This window comes from Narcine bancroftii, chromosome 4, assembly GCF_036971445.1.
Source record: "Narcine bancroftii isolate sNarBan1 chromosome 4, sNarBan1.hap1, whole genome shotgun sequence".
In the NCBI taxonomy this organism is placed as follows: domain Eukaryota; kingdom Metazoa; phylum Chordata; class Chondrichthyes; order Torpediniformes; family Narcinidae; genus Narcine; species Narcine bancroftii.
The window spans coordinates 210,394,377-210,407,392 of NC_091472.1; the positions used below are offsets into that span (position 1 = coordinate 210,394,377).

Genomic DNA, 13,016 nt, shown 5'->3' on the forward strand with positions numbered 1-13,016 from the left:
CCCACAAACAGCCTTCAGGACACTGAGGAGCAGATAAGAAGGCAGATTTTGGAATGGAGCTGGAAATACAGGGTTGTAGTTATGGGTGATTTCAACTTCCCTAACTGGCACCTACTGACTGGAAGAGGGATAGATGGGGCTGAATTTGTCAGGTGTGTACAAGAAGGATTCCGGACACAGTCTGTGGACCAGCCGACTAGAGGAGAGGCCAGACTGGATCTGGTTCAGGGGATGAACCTGATCAGGGGGCAGACATCACGGTGGGGAGCACTTTGGTGAGAGTGACCACAACTCCCTTAGCTTCAACATAGTTATGGAAAAGGATGAAAACAGTGAAACTAGGAAAGTGCTGAACTGGGGAATGGATAATTATGAAGGGATGAGGCAGGAACTGGCAAGAATAAATTGAAAACAGTTGTTTATGGGTGAAACCACAGAAGTCATGTGGAGGAAGTTAAGGGACCAATTGTGCAGGGTACTTGATGAGTTTGTCCAACTGGGTCAAGGAAAAAATGGTCAGGAAAAGGGAACCGTGGCTGATGAAAAAGGCAAAAGTCAAGAGGAAGAAGGAAGCAAACAATAGATGTAGGAAACAGGACGGGCTCATAAGAGGTATATGGTACCCAAGAAGGAGCTTATAAAAGGAGTTGGGAGAGCTTGCAGGGGGCATGAGAAGCCCTTGGACATGTAGGATTAAGGAGAACCCCAAGATGTTCTATGCATATGTGAAGAACAGAAGGATGACAAGAATGAAGATGGGGCTACTAAAGGATAAAGGAGGCAACATGCGCCTGGAGGCAGAGGAAGTTGGGGAGGTGCCAAATGAACACTTTGCATCAGTATTCACGGTGGTGAAATGAAACAGGCCTGTGCGCTGGACAACATGGGATTAGGGAAGTGGGAACCAGAATTAGCATTTATTGGTATGAACAAGTCATGAAATTCAATGTTTTGTGGAAGGATCATAGTTGTACCTTCATTTTGTACCATCTCACAACGTCACTGTAAGAAAATAATAATAGCATGCAGGAAGTGAGACACTGTCATTGGCTCATAAAATTATTGGTTATTCAGGGATCTAATGGCAACAGGAAGAATTGTTGGATCTTCTTAAGATTGGTAAGTCCCCGGGACCAGACACGATTTACCCCAGGCTGCTGTGGGAAATGAGAAGAGAGATAGCTGGGGCAGTAGCTGTGGTCTTTGAATCCCCTTTGGCCGCAGAGGAGGTGCCAGAGGATTGGAGAACAGTAAATTAAGTCCCCTGTTTAAAAAAGGTGCTGTGGAGAATCCTGGGAATTATGGACGGTGAGTCTACATCTGTGGGGGGCAAAGTGATGGAGAGGATTCTTAAGGATATGATTGATGAGCATTTTGAGAAATACAGTCTACTCGAGGACAGTCAGCATGACTTTGTGAAGGGAAGGTCTTGCCTCGTGAGTCAAGTTGAGTATTTGAGGAGGTAACAAAAGAAATTGATGAGTATAGGGTGGTAACTGTGGTCAACATGGATTTTAGCAAGGCATTCGATAAGGTCCCCCATGAGAGACTTATCCAGAAAGTCATGAGGAACTGGATCAGTAGACCCTTCACTGTGTAGGAAGAAAGCAGAGAGTAGTGGAAGGAAAGTATCTGCCTGGAGGTTGGTGACTAGTGGATCTGTTCTGGGACCCCTGCTCTTTGTGATTTTTTTCAAAATAAATGACTGGATGAAGAGGCAGAAGGATGGGTTGGTAAATTTGTGGATGGAGCTGAAGGTTATTGAAGGTTCCAAGAGGATATGGACAGGATGCAAAGTTGGACAGAAAATGGCAGATGGATTTCATTCTGGATAAGTGTGACGTGATGGACAAACCAGGAGGCTGACGACAGGGTTAATGGTCGGTTACTTAAGAGTGTGGATGAACAGAGGGATCTTGGCGTTCAAATCCATACATCCCTCAAGGTCACCGCGCAGATTGATGGGATAGATAAGAAGGCCTATGAGATGCTGGGCTTCATTAATGGGGTATGGAGTTTAGGAATGGAGAGGTTCTGTTGCAACTCTACAAATCTCTGGTAAGACCACAGAGACCCCTCATTATAGGAAGAATGTGGAGGTTGTGGAGAGGGGGCAGAAGAGATTTACCAGGATGTTGCCTGGATTGGGAAACGACTCTTATGAGGCAAGGTTAGCAGAGCTGGGACTTTTCACTGTGGAGCGTAGAAGGATGAGAGGTGACTTGACAAGCCATGAAAGACCCCAACAATGAAGACGCTGTTTACATCCGGTACCGCACGGATGGCAGTCTCTTCAATCTGAGGCGCCTGCAAGCTCACACCAAGACACAAGAGAAACTTGTCCGTGAACTACTCTTTGCAGATGATGCCGCTTTAGTTGCCCATTCAGAGCCAGCTCTTCAGCGCTTGACGTCCTGCTTTGCGGAAACTGCCAAAATGTTTGGCCTGGAAGTCAGCCTGAAGAAAACTGAGGTCCTCCATCAGCCAGCTCCCCACCATGACTACCAGCCCCCCCACATCTCCATCGGGCACACAAAACTCAAAACGGTCAACCAGTTTACCTATCTCGGCTGCACCATTTCATCAGATGCAAGGATCGACAATAAGATAGACAACAGACTCGCCAAGGCAAATAGCGCCTTTGGAAGACTACACAAAAGAGTCTGGAAAAACAACCAACTGAAAAACCTCACAAAGATAAGCGTATACAGAGCCGTTGTCATACCCACACTCCTGTTCGGCTCCGAATCATGGGTCCTCTACCGGCACCACCTACGGCTCCTAGAACGCTTCCACCAGCGTTGTCTCCGCTCCATCCTCAACATCCATTGGAGCGCTCACACCCCTAACGTCGAGGTACTCGAGATGGCAGAGGTCGACAGCATCGAGTCCACGCTGCTGAAGATCCAGCTGCGCTGGATGGGTCACGTCTCCAGAATGGAGGACCATCGCCTTCCCAAGATCGTATTATATGGCGAGCTCTCCACTGGCCACCGTGACAGAGGTGCACCAAAGAAAAGGTACAAGGACTGCCTAAAGAAATCTCTTGGTGCCTGCCACATTGACCACCGCCAGTGGGCTGATAACGCCTCAAACCGTGCATCTTGGCGCCTCACAGTTTGGCGGGCAGCAGCCTCCTTTGAAGAAGACCGCAGAGCCCACCTCACTGACAAAAGGCAAAGGAGGAAAAACCCAACACCCAACCCCAACCAACCAATTTTCCCTTGCAACCGCTGCAATCGTGTCTGCCTGTCCCTCATCGGACTGGTCAGCCACAAACGAGCCTGCAGCTGACGTGGACTTTTTACCCCCTCCATAAATCTTCGTCCGCGAAGCCAAGCCAAAGAAGAAGAAAGAAAGAACAAGATTATGAGAGGCATAGATAGGGTGGACAGTCAGCACCTGTTTCCCAGGGCATGATCAGCAAACACCAGAGACATATCTACAAAGTGAAGGGAGAAACATTTAGGGGAGACAGCAGTGGTAATTTGTGGGTGCCTGGAATGTCTTGCTGGGGATGGTGGTGAAGGCTGAAACATTGGGGTCATTTAAGAGACTCTTAGACAGACATGTGGATGAAAGGAAAATAGAGGGTTATCGGTTAGGGAGGGTTTAGTACTTTTTTTAAGAAAGGAATCTATCACAAGAAAAATAGAACAAAAGTAGGCTATTCAGCCCATCAAGTCTTCTCCCCAAATCCACCCTGAGCTAAACTGTTCTCCCATTTAGTTCCAGGATCCAGCCTTTTCCCCATATCCCTTGATACCCTAACTAGATACCTGTCAATCTCCTCTTTAAACTCCCCCAATGATCTGGTTTTCACAGCTGCACATGACAACAATTGCCACAAATCCACAATCCTCTGGCTTAAGAAAATTCTACTACTCTCTGTTTTAAATGGGTAGTTTCTTATTCCAACACTATGCCGTTGTCCTGGATACACCTACCAAAGGAACCACCTTATTGGCATCTATGGCTCAGCACAACATTGAGGGCCAAAGGGCCTGTTCTGTACTGTATTGTTCAACGTCATGTATGTCCGCTGACAATAAATCTGAAACCGTGTGCAAAATGCTGGGTTACAAAAGGATCCACTGATTCAGCAACATAATGTGGGGGTTTGTTCGGGAGGGTGATGGGGGGGGGGGGGCGGAAATGAACTGTCCTTGGGTCTAGTGGTGCATGAGGTCACACTTCTTCTGAAGAGAGGAAGGGTGGGGTGGCAAATATTTAATTAGAAATATTTCTCCAGACCCAGGCACTACAGATAGGTACAGCCAGCCACATTCAGTCACTGTCCCCCAGCCCATAGAAACACAGCCTCCCCTTCAAAAAGGCCCCAGCATCCCCCAAACCCCTCCAACAACTCATCCCACACACATACAATACATGGGACACATCAGCCACCTCCCAATACTGGATCTTTCCCAGGTCCAAAACCTGTTCCAACAACCAGGCTCTGTCCCCAACCCCCACCCACCCCCCATTCCCCACACACACACACACACACACACACACACACATTGCATGATGACGGTGAGAGCTTATTGTCAGGCACAGAAGGCATCGAAATTCCTACGTGCTGATTCCAGCCATTTCAACATATGCTGCCCAATTAGATCCAAATGAACCGGTCCATTTTGGAGAGGGAGAGGAATCCAGAGCACCCAGCTTACAGACAGTGCCAGATTTATTCTGGTTTGTTGCCTCTGAACGAGGGCTGCACTAACAGAGAGGCCCACAATGTTTCAGGACAGTGTTCCCGAAACTGACTCCCAGTGTAAAACCACGGCCTTCGGAACATTTATCCTGACTCCTTTGCTGCTGTGATCTGTTCCTCTTCATAAAGCTCACAACCTTTGTTTTCTTCCACTCCCTCTCGGGTCTCTCTTGTCCATCAGCATGTAACATGCTGATCAGGGAAGTGGGCGCAAATACATTCCACCAACCCCTTGCCAGGGCTCCTCAGGCAGCCTCTCTCTGCATTCACCTCCATGTGTCCGTCTGTTCCACCAGCTCATCCAGATTGTTGACACCTGGGCAGGACTGGGATCAATGACGCGGGGGGGGGGGGGGGGGGGGATTGTTCGCCAGTGCTGTTGGGGAGCGTAAGACGACTATGGCAGGAGAGTGGCCTTATCTGCAGGATGACTGAAGTAAAATAGAGACAGAAGCAAAAGGTAGAAAAGGGGAAAGTAAAAGTGTAGGACAGAAAAAATCCGTACAATAGATAAAAATTGGGTTACTGTATTGTAACATGTTATATATTATGTATTGTGTGAGGGATACTGGAATGTTAGGAGTCCAGAGATACTGGAAGCAAGTGCCAATTAAGAATAAAGTATTATGGGTTAACTTAAGGTGAAGGGATACTGGAATGTGAGGAGTCAAGCAAGTGCTCATTAGAGATGAAGTATTATGGGTGAAATCAGGGTGAAGGGATGCTGGAATGAGAGGAAGGGTTGTAAAAGTGTAATAAACTAAGGATCTTCAAAACAGGATAACAAGTAGATAGCTTTAGCAAGTCTTAGGGATTGATTAATGAGTGAAGAACAAAGACATGATACTTCTCTGGCTAACAAGTTTGCAGGAAGACACATAAACTGATAAGTTAGAATCCACGTGGGCAGAATTACCTAATGCTAAACCAATCCAGGAGGCAGAAGAATGTTGGGGGGAAGGTATCTCTGTACTGAAATGAAATGTATAAAAGTTGGGTCAGCCCCAGTATCTGTGAGTATTCCCAGGGTAAGGGGAAGCACCCAACTTTGCATTGTTGTAATAGTATAATAAAAGTTCTTTGTTCTCAATTTTTGTCTCGAGCAAATTCTGTGAAGGTACTTCTGTTTCTCACAAATTGTTATCTCTTTAGTTCTTTTTAAGACAGTTTAGTTATAACTGTATTTTAACTCAAGGGTTAAAATTCCTTTAACGGGGGAAGGTATGACAGAGTATATAGAGGTGTTTTGGAGATAAATTGGGAAAGATTTATTAGAGCTGTTCACACAGACTCGTGATGGAGTGCTATTTGCAAAGGGCAACAATGTAGCAACATACAGCAGCAGCTTTGTCTGAAAAACAGTTTACTGTCTGGAAGAGGATGTGATCTTTGCAGGCATGGGCAGAACAGCTTTGCTCTCAGAGTGGGAGGGAGTGAGAGAGAGGAGAGACAGAGACTTCAGTCCCAGAGGGACAAGCTATCAAGGTCTGGAAGACGGCCTGGTCAAAGGAGAGGACTGGCTGTCTGGTGTTTCCCTTGAAACAGGGGAAACAGAAAAGAACTCCGTGGTGATCTGAAAGAGGTTTGTTATCATCTGGAAAACCCTGAAGGGGGCAAGTTTCGTCAGCAAGACACTGGAGTGGCTGTCCTGGAACGAGAAAACTCTCTCTCTGAAAACCAACAAGAACCCTCTAGGGTTATGAATCTCGCATAGGGTGCAAGGTCCCAGATTCATATCCCAGACGATCCCCCATAAAATGTTACAAGTCCAGAGGACCCCAGCAGCAATAGATATGCACCACAACAAAGGGTTACTTAAACAAATGTTGCTTTTAATTAACTTTGAATATGAAAATAGAATCAAACCTTATCTCTATTGACTTACTTAACCCCCTTCTAATTCTAAGTGCAGGTGTGTGTAATGTCTGCGTTTGTTCAGCAAAGTTCTTTGGTTCACAGTCCAATCTCACTGGTTGCAGGCAATTCTTGTACTGAGCACAGAGTTAGCATTAATAAAGTTCACCAGGATTTGGTGCTTAACAGACAAATGGCTACCACTCAGGAGGGTTGTTATAAGTTTTCGGAGAGTTTTTCTTGTTTCAGGTCACCACAGAGTTCCTTTCTGTTTCTCCTATTCCAAGGAAAACACCGGACAGCTAGTCCTCTCCTTTGACTAGGGCGTCTTCCAATGGAACTCTCCAGGCCTGAATTTCTCATTCTCTGAAGGATTCTGACGGAAGAGGAAAACCAAGCGGTAGTTTTGCACATAAAGGAATCGTGATGACGATTCGTTTCTCTTGTCAGAATTACAAAGGATGGTTTCCTTCTCCACTCAAACACTTGAGGTCCATGATGCATCCATTGCCAATATGGCTTGTTTCTAATTCAATTGTTGCTTGAATGAAAGTGACAGGCTCTTCACACGTCTCTAAATGCATGCTTGGAAATAGTGCTGAGCCTCCAGTAGCAGGCTCGTATTCAATTCTCTTACTCCAATCTTGCCAGCAGGTTTACATGTAGGTTTAATGTTGACCTCAACAAGATCATCTTGTTGAACATTTCTTCCCACAATCATATGCAGTCACTGCAAGCTTGTACTATCGATCTTTGCTGTAGTTCACTTTCTGTGTTCTTAATAAACCCATCTTTATCAATAGTGAATGGCACATTGGGAGTAACAATTTCATAGCTGCAGATTTGACTATACTGAGGTGAAGAGTCAACATCAATTGCTTCCACTCTCAAGATGCTGTCATATTTTTTGCCTTCAACGACTGTAGCTTTGTAGGACTTCTCTGAAAACGGGAGAGTACTTATTTACGTCATTTACCTGGCTGGTTTATGATCATGTCACAAAAGCCACCGGTCATCTCAACAGCCACAAAATGCTGGGGCAACTCAGAAGGTCACACAGCATCTACGGAAGGTAATAGACGGCAGAAACCCTGAACCCTGCAGAGAGAGGGCAGAAGTCCAAATAATAGTGGGCAGAGAAACAGGGAGGAGCTCAGGCTACAAGGAAAATCCCCATCGACACAACGATCCTTCAACCTGTGGCCTCTGAAATATCAACCCTTCACCCCACGTGTCTGTACTGAACAAGATGCCCAAGTTAAACTAAACTGTTGCCCGCACGTGATCCACCTCTCTCCATATCCATGAGTCTGTCAAGGGCAAACTCCACCTTGTAGCCCGTTCCTGGTACTCACCACTCTCTAGGTAAAATATTACCCTGATCATCTCCCGTAAACTTCCCACTTCTGTCTTCACCTTAAACAAGTGTGCCATTAATGTACAATGCATAAATCAGAGGGAGAAAATGCTGGCTATCTATCCTGAACACTCCCTCTTCCCCACCACATGAACTTGTTGGTGTCCCCAGACCGGAGAGCTGAGAGAGCACCTCGCCACACAGGGATCAGGTGAGCAAAGTCTCCCTTGTCTATATTTTCTGGTGTCCTGTCGAGAGGACAGTGAGAATCCCTGCTGGTGTGAACTCAGGCTGCAGGCTGAGGGAACCCTTTCCCGCACAGAGAGCAAGTGAACGGTTTCTACCCTGTGTGAACCTGCTGGTGTGAACTCAGGCTGGAACGCTGAGAGAACCCCTTCCCACACAGGGAACAGGTGAATGGGTTCTCCCCAGTATGAATACGCTTGTGTGAACTCAGACTGGAGGAATCAGAGAATCCCTTCCCGCATAGGGAGCAGCTGAACGGTTTCTCCCCGGTGTGAACCCGCTGGTGTGTCCGCAGGTGGCAGGGCCGAGAGAACCTCTTCCCGCATAGGGAGCAGGTGAAGGGTTTCTCCCCAGTGTGAACCCGTTGGTGGGCCCGAAGGCCAGAGGGATCAGAGAAGCCCTTCCCACAATGGGTGCAGGTGAATGGTTTCTCCCCGGTGTGAACTCTCTGGTGGCTCAGTAGGTTAGAGGATCTAGTGAATCCGATCCCACACAGGGAGCAGGTGAATGGTTTCTCCCCAGTGTGAACTCTGTGGTGTGCCTGCAGGCTGGTGGTCTGAGAGAACCCCTTCCCGCACAAGGAGCAAGTGAATGGTCTCTCCCCAGTATGAACTCTCTGATGTGCCTGCAGGTTGGAGGGCTGAGAGAACCCCTTCCCACACTGGGAGCAGATGAATGGTTTCTCCCCAGTGTGAAGCCGCTGGTGTATTTGCAAGCTGGAGGTGTGAGAGAACCCCTTCCCACACAGGGAGCAGGTGAATGGTTTCTCCCCAGTGTGAACCCTCTGGTGTGACTGCAGGTTCGAGGGCTGAGAGAACCCCTTCCCACACAGAGAGCAGATGAACGGTCTCTCCCCAGTATGAACCCTCTGGTGTGATTGCAGGCTGGAGGAGTGAGAGAACCCCTTCCCACACTGGGAGCAGATAAATGGTCTCTCCCCGGTGTGAACCCGCTGGTGTATTTGCAGGTTGGAGGAGTGAGAGAACCCCTTCCCACAAAGGGAGCAGGTGAATGGTTTCTCCCCAGTGTGAGACCGCTGGTGTGCCTGCAGGCCTGAGAGCTGAGAGAACCCCTTCCCACAGAGTGAGCAGTCAAATGGTTTCTCCCCGGTGTGAACCCGCTGGTGTGCTTCCAGTTTGGAGGGCTGAGAAAACCCTTTCCCACACATGCAGCATTTAAAGGCTCTCTCCCCAGAGTGTATGTTCTGGTGATGCAGGAGGCTGGAGGACTGGGTGAACCTCTTCCCACACACGCGGCAGGTGAATGGACTCTCCCCAGAGGGAACACAACCATGCTCCTCCAGCTCCTTGGAGGTTTGAAAGCTCTTCCCACAGTCAGAGCAGGAGAATGGGCTCCCCATAGTGGGGACACACTGGTGTTGCAGCAGGACATCAGAGCTGGTGAATCCCTCCCCACACTCGGAACAGCGGAACGGTCTCTCCCCAGGGTGAGTGCAGTGATGTGTTTCCAGCAAGTCCAAAGGAAGTTCCTCCCCACCACACGCCTCACTCTGGAGTGTTTTATTTTCCGTATCACTGGTCACCTGACCCTCCATGTTGGCCAATCGTCTGGAGTCCAGTACAAGCACTCAACAGGTGTGGGGCATCTGTGTGGTGTTTACCGTGCTCCGTATGCAATGATAAAGGTGGGAGATACTATGGAGCGGAGGAATCCAGTTGGAGAGTCAAACCAGAACGTGGCGTTTTCTGATGCTTCCTGCCTGCAAACGCACTGCTTTCTTCACCCTGTGAAGAGAAGATGGTGGAGTGAGAGGGAGCAAGGCATTCTCTGTAGCCAGTGTTCCAGGACGACACACCCTGGAGCCACGGGCAGCAAGATGACAAATCGTGGACGTGTCCTGATCTGTGAGGAGGATCAGTAAGGACAAGTAAATACATGGTGTCAAGAGCCAAAAATTCCCTCCCCCAATCAATTCTCACTATTTCCCTCTCCTGTCCTGCCATCTATAGCCAATGATCACCATTTGTCCCCCTGCCTTTTCTTCCCTTCTCCCCAGTCTGTTAATCCAGGGACCTGTATCTGGACGAAGGGCTCAAGCCTGAAACATTCGTTATAATCCTTTATCTCCTATGGGCGGTGAGAAACCTGCAGACTTCATCATGCTCGTAGATGGAGATCCCCGAGAAGTCCTCGGACATTTCGGCCATGCACCAGTTGCCAGGATTCCAATTAGTTCCCCCATCCCCCAGCAAGTGGGTTGAAGAATGAGCCGACTCCATCCCCGCGCCTGGGAAACCCAACATCTGCTGACACATTTCCCGTGGTCCAAAACGATCCGAGTCACTGGTTTCTCTTTTCATTCAAACATTCCGCCCGGATCTTGCCAAGTTCTCCAAAATACTCTGATTCCAGTTGGTTTAGATCAAATGAAGCAACATGAACGTGACTTATTTGACAACCAGAGGAAAAGAACCAGAGGAGACGTAACAGAGGTTTACAAGATTCGGAGAGGCAGCCAGTGCCTTTATCCCAGAGCGGGAGGAGCCAACAAAGTGAAGGGAGGCAAGTTGAGGGAAGACATGAAGGATAGTTTTTATATATATATAGAGAGTTGTGGGTGCGTGGAATGCCTTGTCGGAGATGGTGCCAGAGGCTGAAACATTTGGGGCATTAAAGAGACACACGGATAAAGGAAAATAGAAGGTTACAAGGTAGGAAGTGCCAAGTATTCTTTTGGCAGGAATATGTGGAATATGTGGGTCAGCACAACATCGAGGGCCAAAGATCCTGAACTGTGCTGTCATGTTCTACGAGGAGGAGGGAAAGAAAGAGAATTTTCCGGAACATTGGTTCCCTTCACTCCCTATAGATGCTGTGTGAGTTTTTGGACGCTGTTGGACACTGTATCTGTTAATCGCCTCACAGGGTGGGACTAACACCAACAGGTGGCACTGATTGGCTGGTGGGTGACATTTCTTGTGATGTCCTTTCCTGTAGGGAAATGTATGAGCTTTTCCAAGTTTGGAAAATGCTCCCTGAAATAAAAACACCAGGCTGGGAAACTCAGCAGGTCCAACTGTATTTTATAGAGCAGATACGTCACCAACTTCGGAAACCTGTCCCTCTCTCACACCCACCTCCAGCCCAATCACCTCCACATGTCCCATTCTCCCTGTCACATTCAACAATGAAACCGTCAATCACGCTCCCTCCCACCTGCGGGCTAGGCACCCTGAGGGGGAGGGGGAACACGCCTCTTTTGCAAAGTAGAAACTCAGCAGATCTCGCAGTGTCCACAGGAGATAAAGATAATATTACTGATGTTACAGGCCTGAGCCCTGTGTCAAAAGCAGGCGGCGAAAAGGCTGGGGAGAAGGTAAGGAAGGGCCAGGGGAGGAGGACAGGGCAACAGCAAAAGGAATTAATGGAAAGATAGGAGAAAGGGAAGGGGAGAATTGGTGGGGGAATTGGGTGGCTCAATGAATCCAGAACTGACCCAAGAGACAGTGGAACAGGGTGTAGAGTGGGGCAGAGCTTGAGTGAAAGAGCCATAGGGTAGGTGGCTAACAAAAATAGAAGAGGTCAATGTTAACGCCAACCAGCTGGAGGGTGCCTGGACACAACATGAGGTGTTGTTCCTCCAATTTGTCTGGTAGTACATTAAACCATGGAGGGATAGGGTGGGAAAGAAATGGAATGGGTGGCCCCTGGGAGGTCCATGCAGAGGACAGAGCCAAGGTTCTCAAAAGAACATGTCCCTCCGCTGCAGAGGTGAGTGACCACAACAGAAGCGCCGGATGCAGTAGGTAACCCCTGCAGATTCACAAGTGAAATGTTGCTTCAGTTGGAAGGACTGTTCGGGGCCCCGAATGGTGGTGAGGGAGGAGGTGTGACTGCAAGTGGAGCATCTCCTGCAGATATAGGTGCCAAATATGCAGTGGGTGGGAAGGGAGGAGTGGATAAGGGAGTCATCCCTGCTGAAGGTGGGGAGGGGAGGAGAAGAGAAGATGTATCTGTTGGTGGCAGAAATGGTGGAGGATCATTTGTTGGATGTGGAGGCTGGTGGGGGGGTAGGTGAGGACAGTGGGAATCCTGTCCTTGTTACACGTGAGGGCGAAGGGGGCCAGGGTAGATGTGGGGGTAATGGAGGATAAGCTGCTGAGGACCACACCGCTGGAAAAGGCATGTTGTTTGAAGAAGGAAGACATCTCCGAAGTCTGGCATAGAAGACCAAGCACTGGGAGCAGATGCAACGGAGACCGAGGAATTGAGAGAGAGGAATGAAATGTTTTCAGGGGACAGAGTGTGAAGAGGAATAGTCAAGGTAGCCGTGAGACTAGGTGGATTTGTGGAAGATCCTGCCAAGTGTTTGTCTCCTGAGAAGGAGACCGTGATCCAGATGGGTCAAATGAATTTGAGGCATTAAAGTGGATAAGGTCGATGAACTCATAATGGGTGCATGAGGCAACAAAAGGCCAAACATCACTGGGGACCACGTGGGTACCCACGGCTTGCACTTTGACCTAGAAATATGGGACGAGTCAAAGGAGACATTATTAAGGGCGAGGATAAGTTCTGCCAGCCAGAGAAGGGTAACGGTGGAGGGGGATTGTCACCATCTCTGTCAGAAAAGAAACAATGGACTTTGAGTCCTTGGGTATGGGGGATGGAAGTGCATAGTGATTGGATATCGATGGTAAAGATGAGGCAATCAAGTTCAGGGAGCTCGAAGTTGTTGAAGTGATGGAGGACGTGTGAAGTGCCGTGGATGTAGTTGGGGAGGGACTGGACCAGTGGAGACAAAACACTGTCGAGGTCAGCAGTGACCAATTCAGTGGGGCAGGAGGACAGGGACACAATGGGTCTGCTGGGACCATT

The 13,016-nt window shown here is 48.4% G+C and overlaps 1 protein-coding gene across 1 annotated transcript in view; it reads right to left on the bottom strand.

Moving 5' to 3' along the window:
• Window positions 1-8,186: 8,186 nt before the first annotated feature.
• The window catches only part of LOC138761545 (endothelial zinc finger protein induced by tumor necrosis factor alpha-like), a 68,416-nt gene continuing 63,586 nt past the window's right edge, over window positions 8,187-13,016 (bottom strand). Inside the window, exon 5 of the mRNA XM_069933857.1 lies at window positions 8,187-9,623. Within this exon, the coding sequence (XP_069789958.1) occupies window positions 8,272-9,623 (1,352 nt within the window). The 3' untranslated portion in view covers window positions 8,187-8,271. The remainder of the gene's footprint in view (window positions 9,624-13,016) is intronic.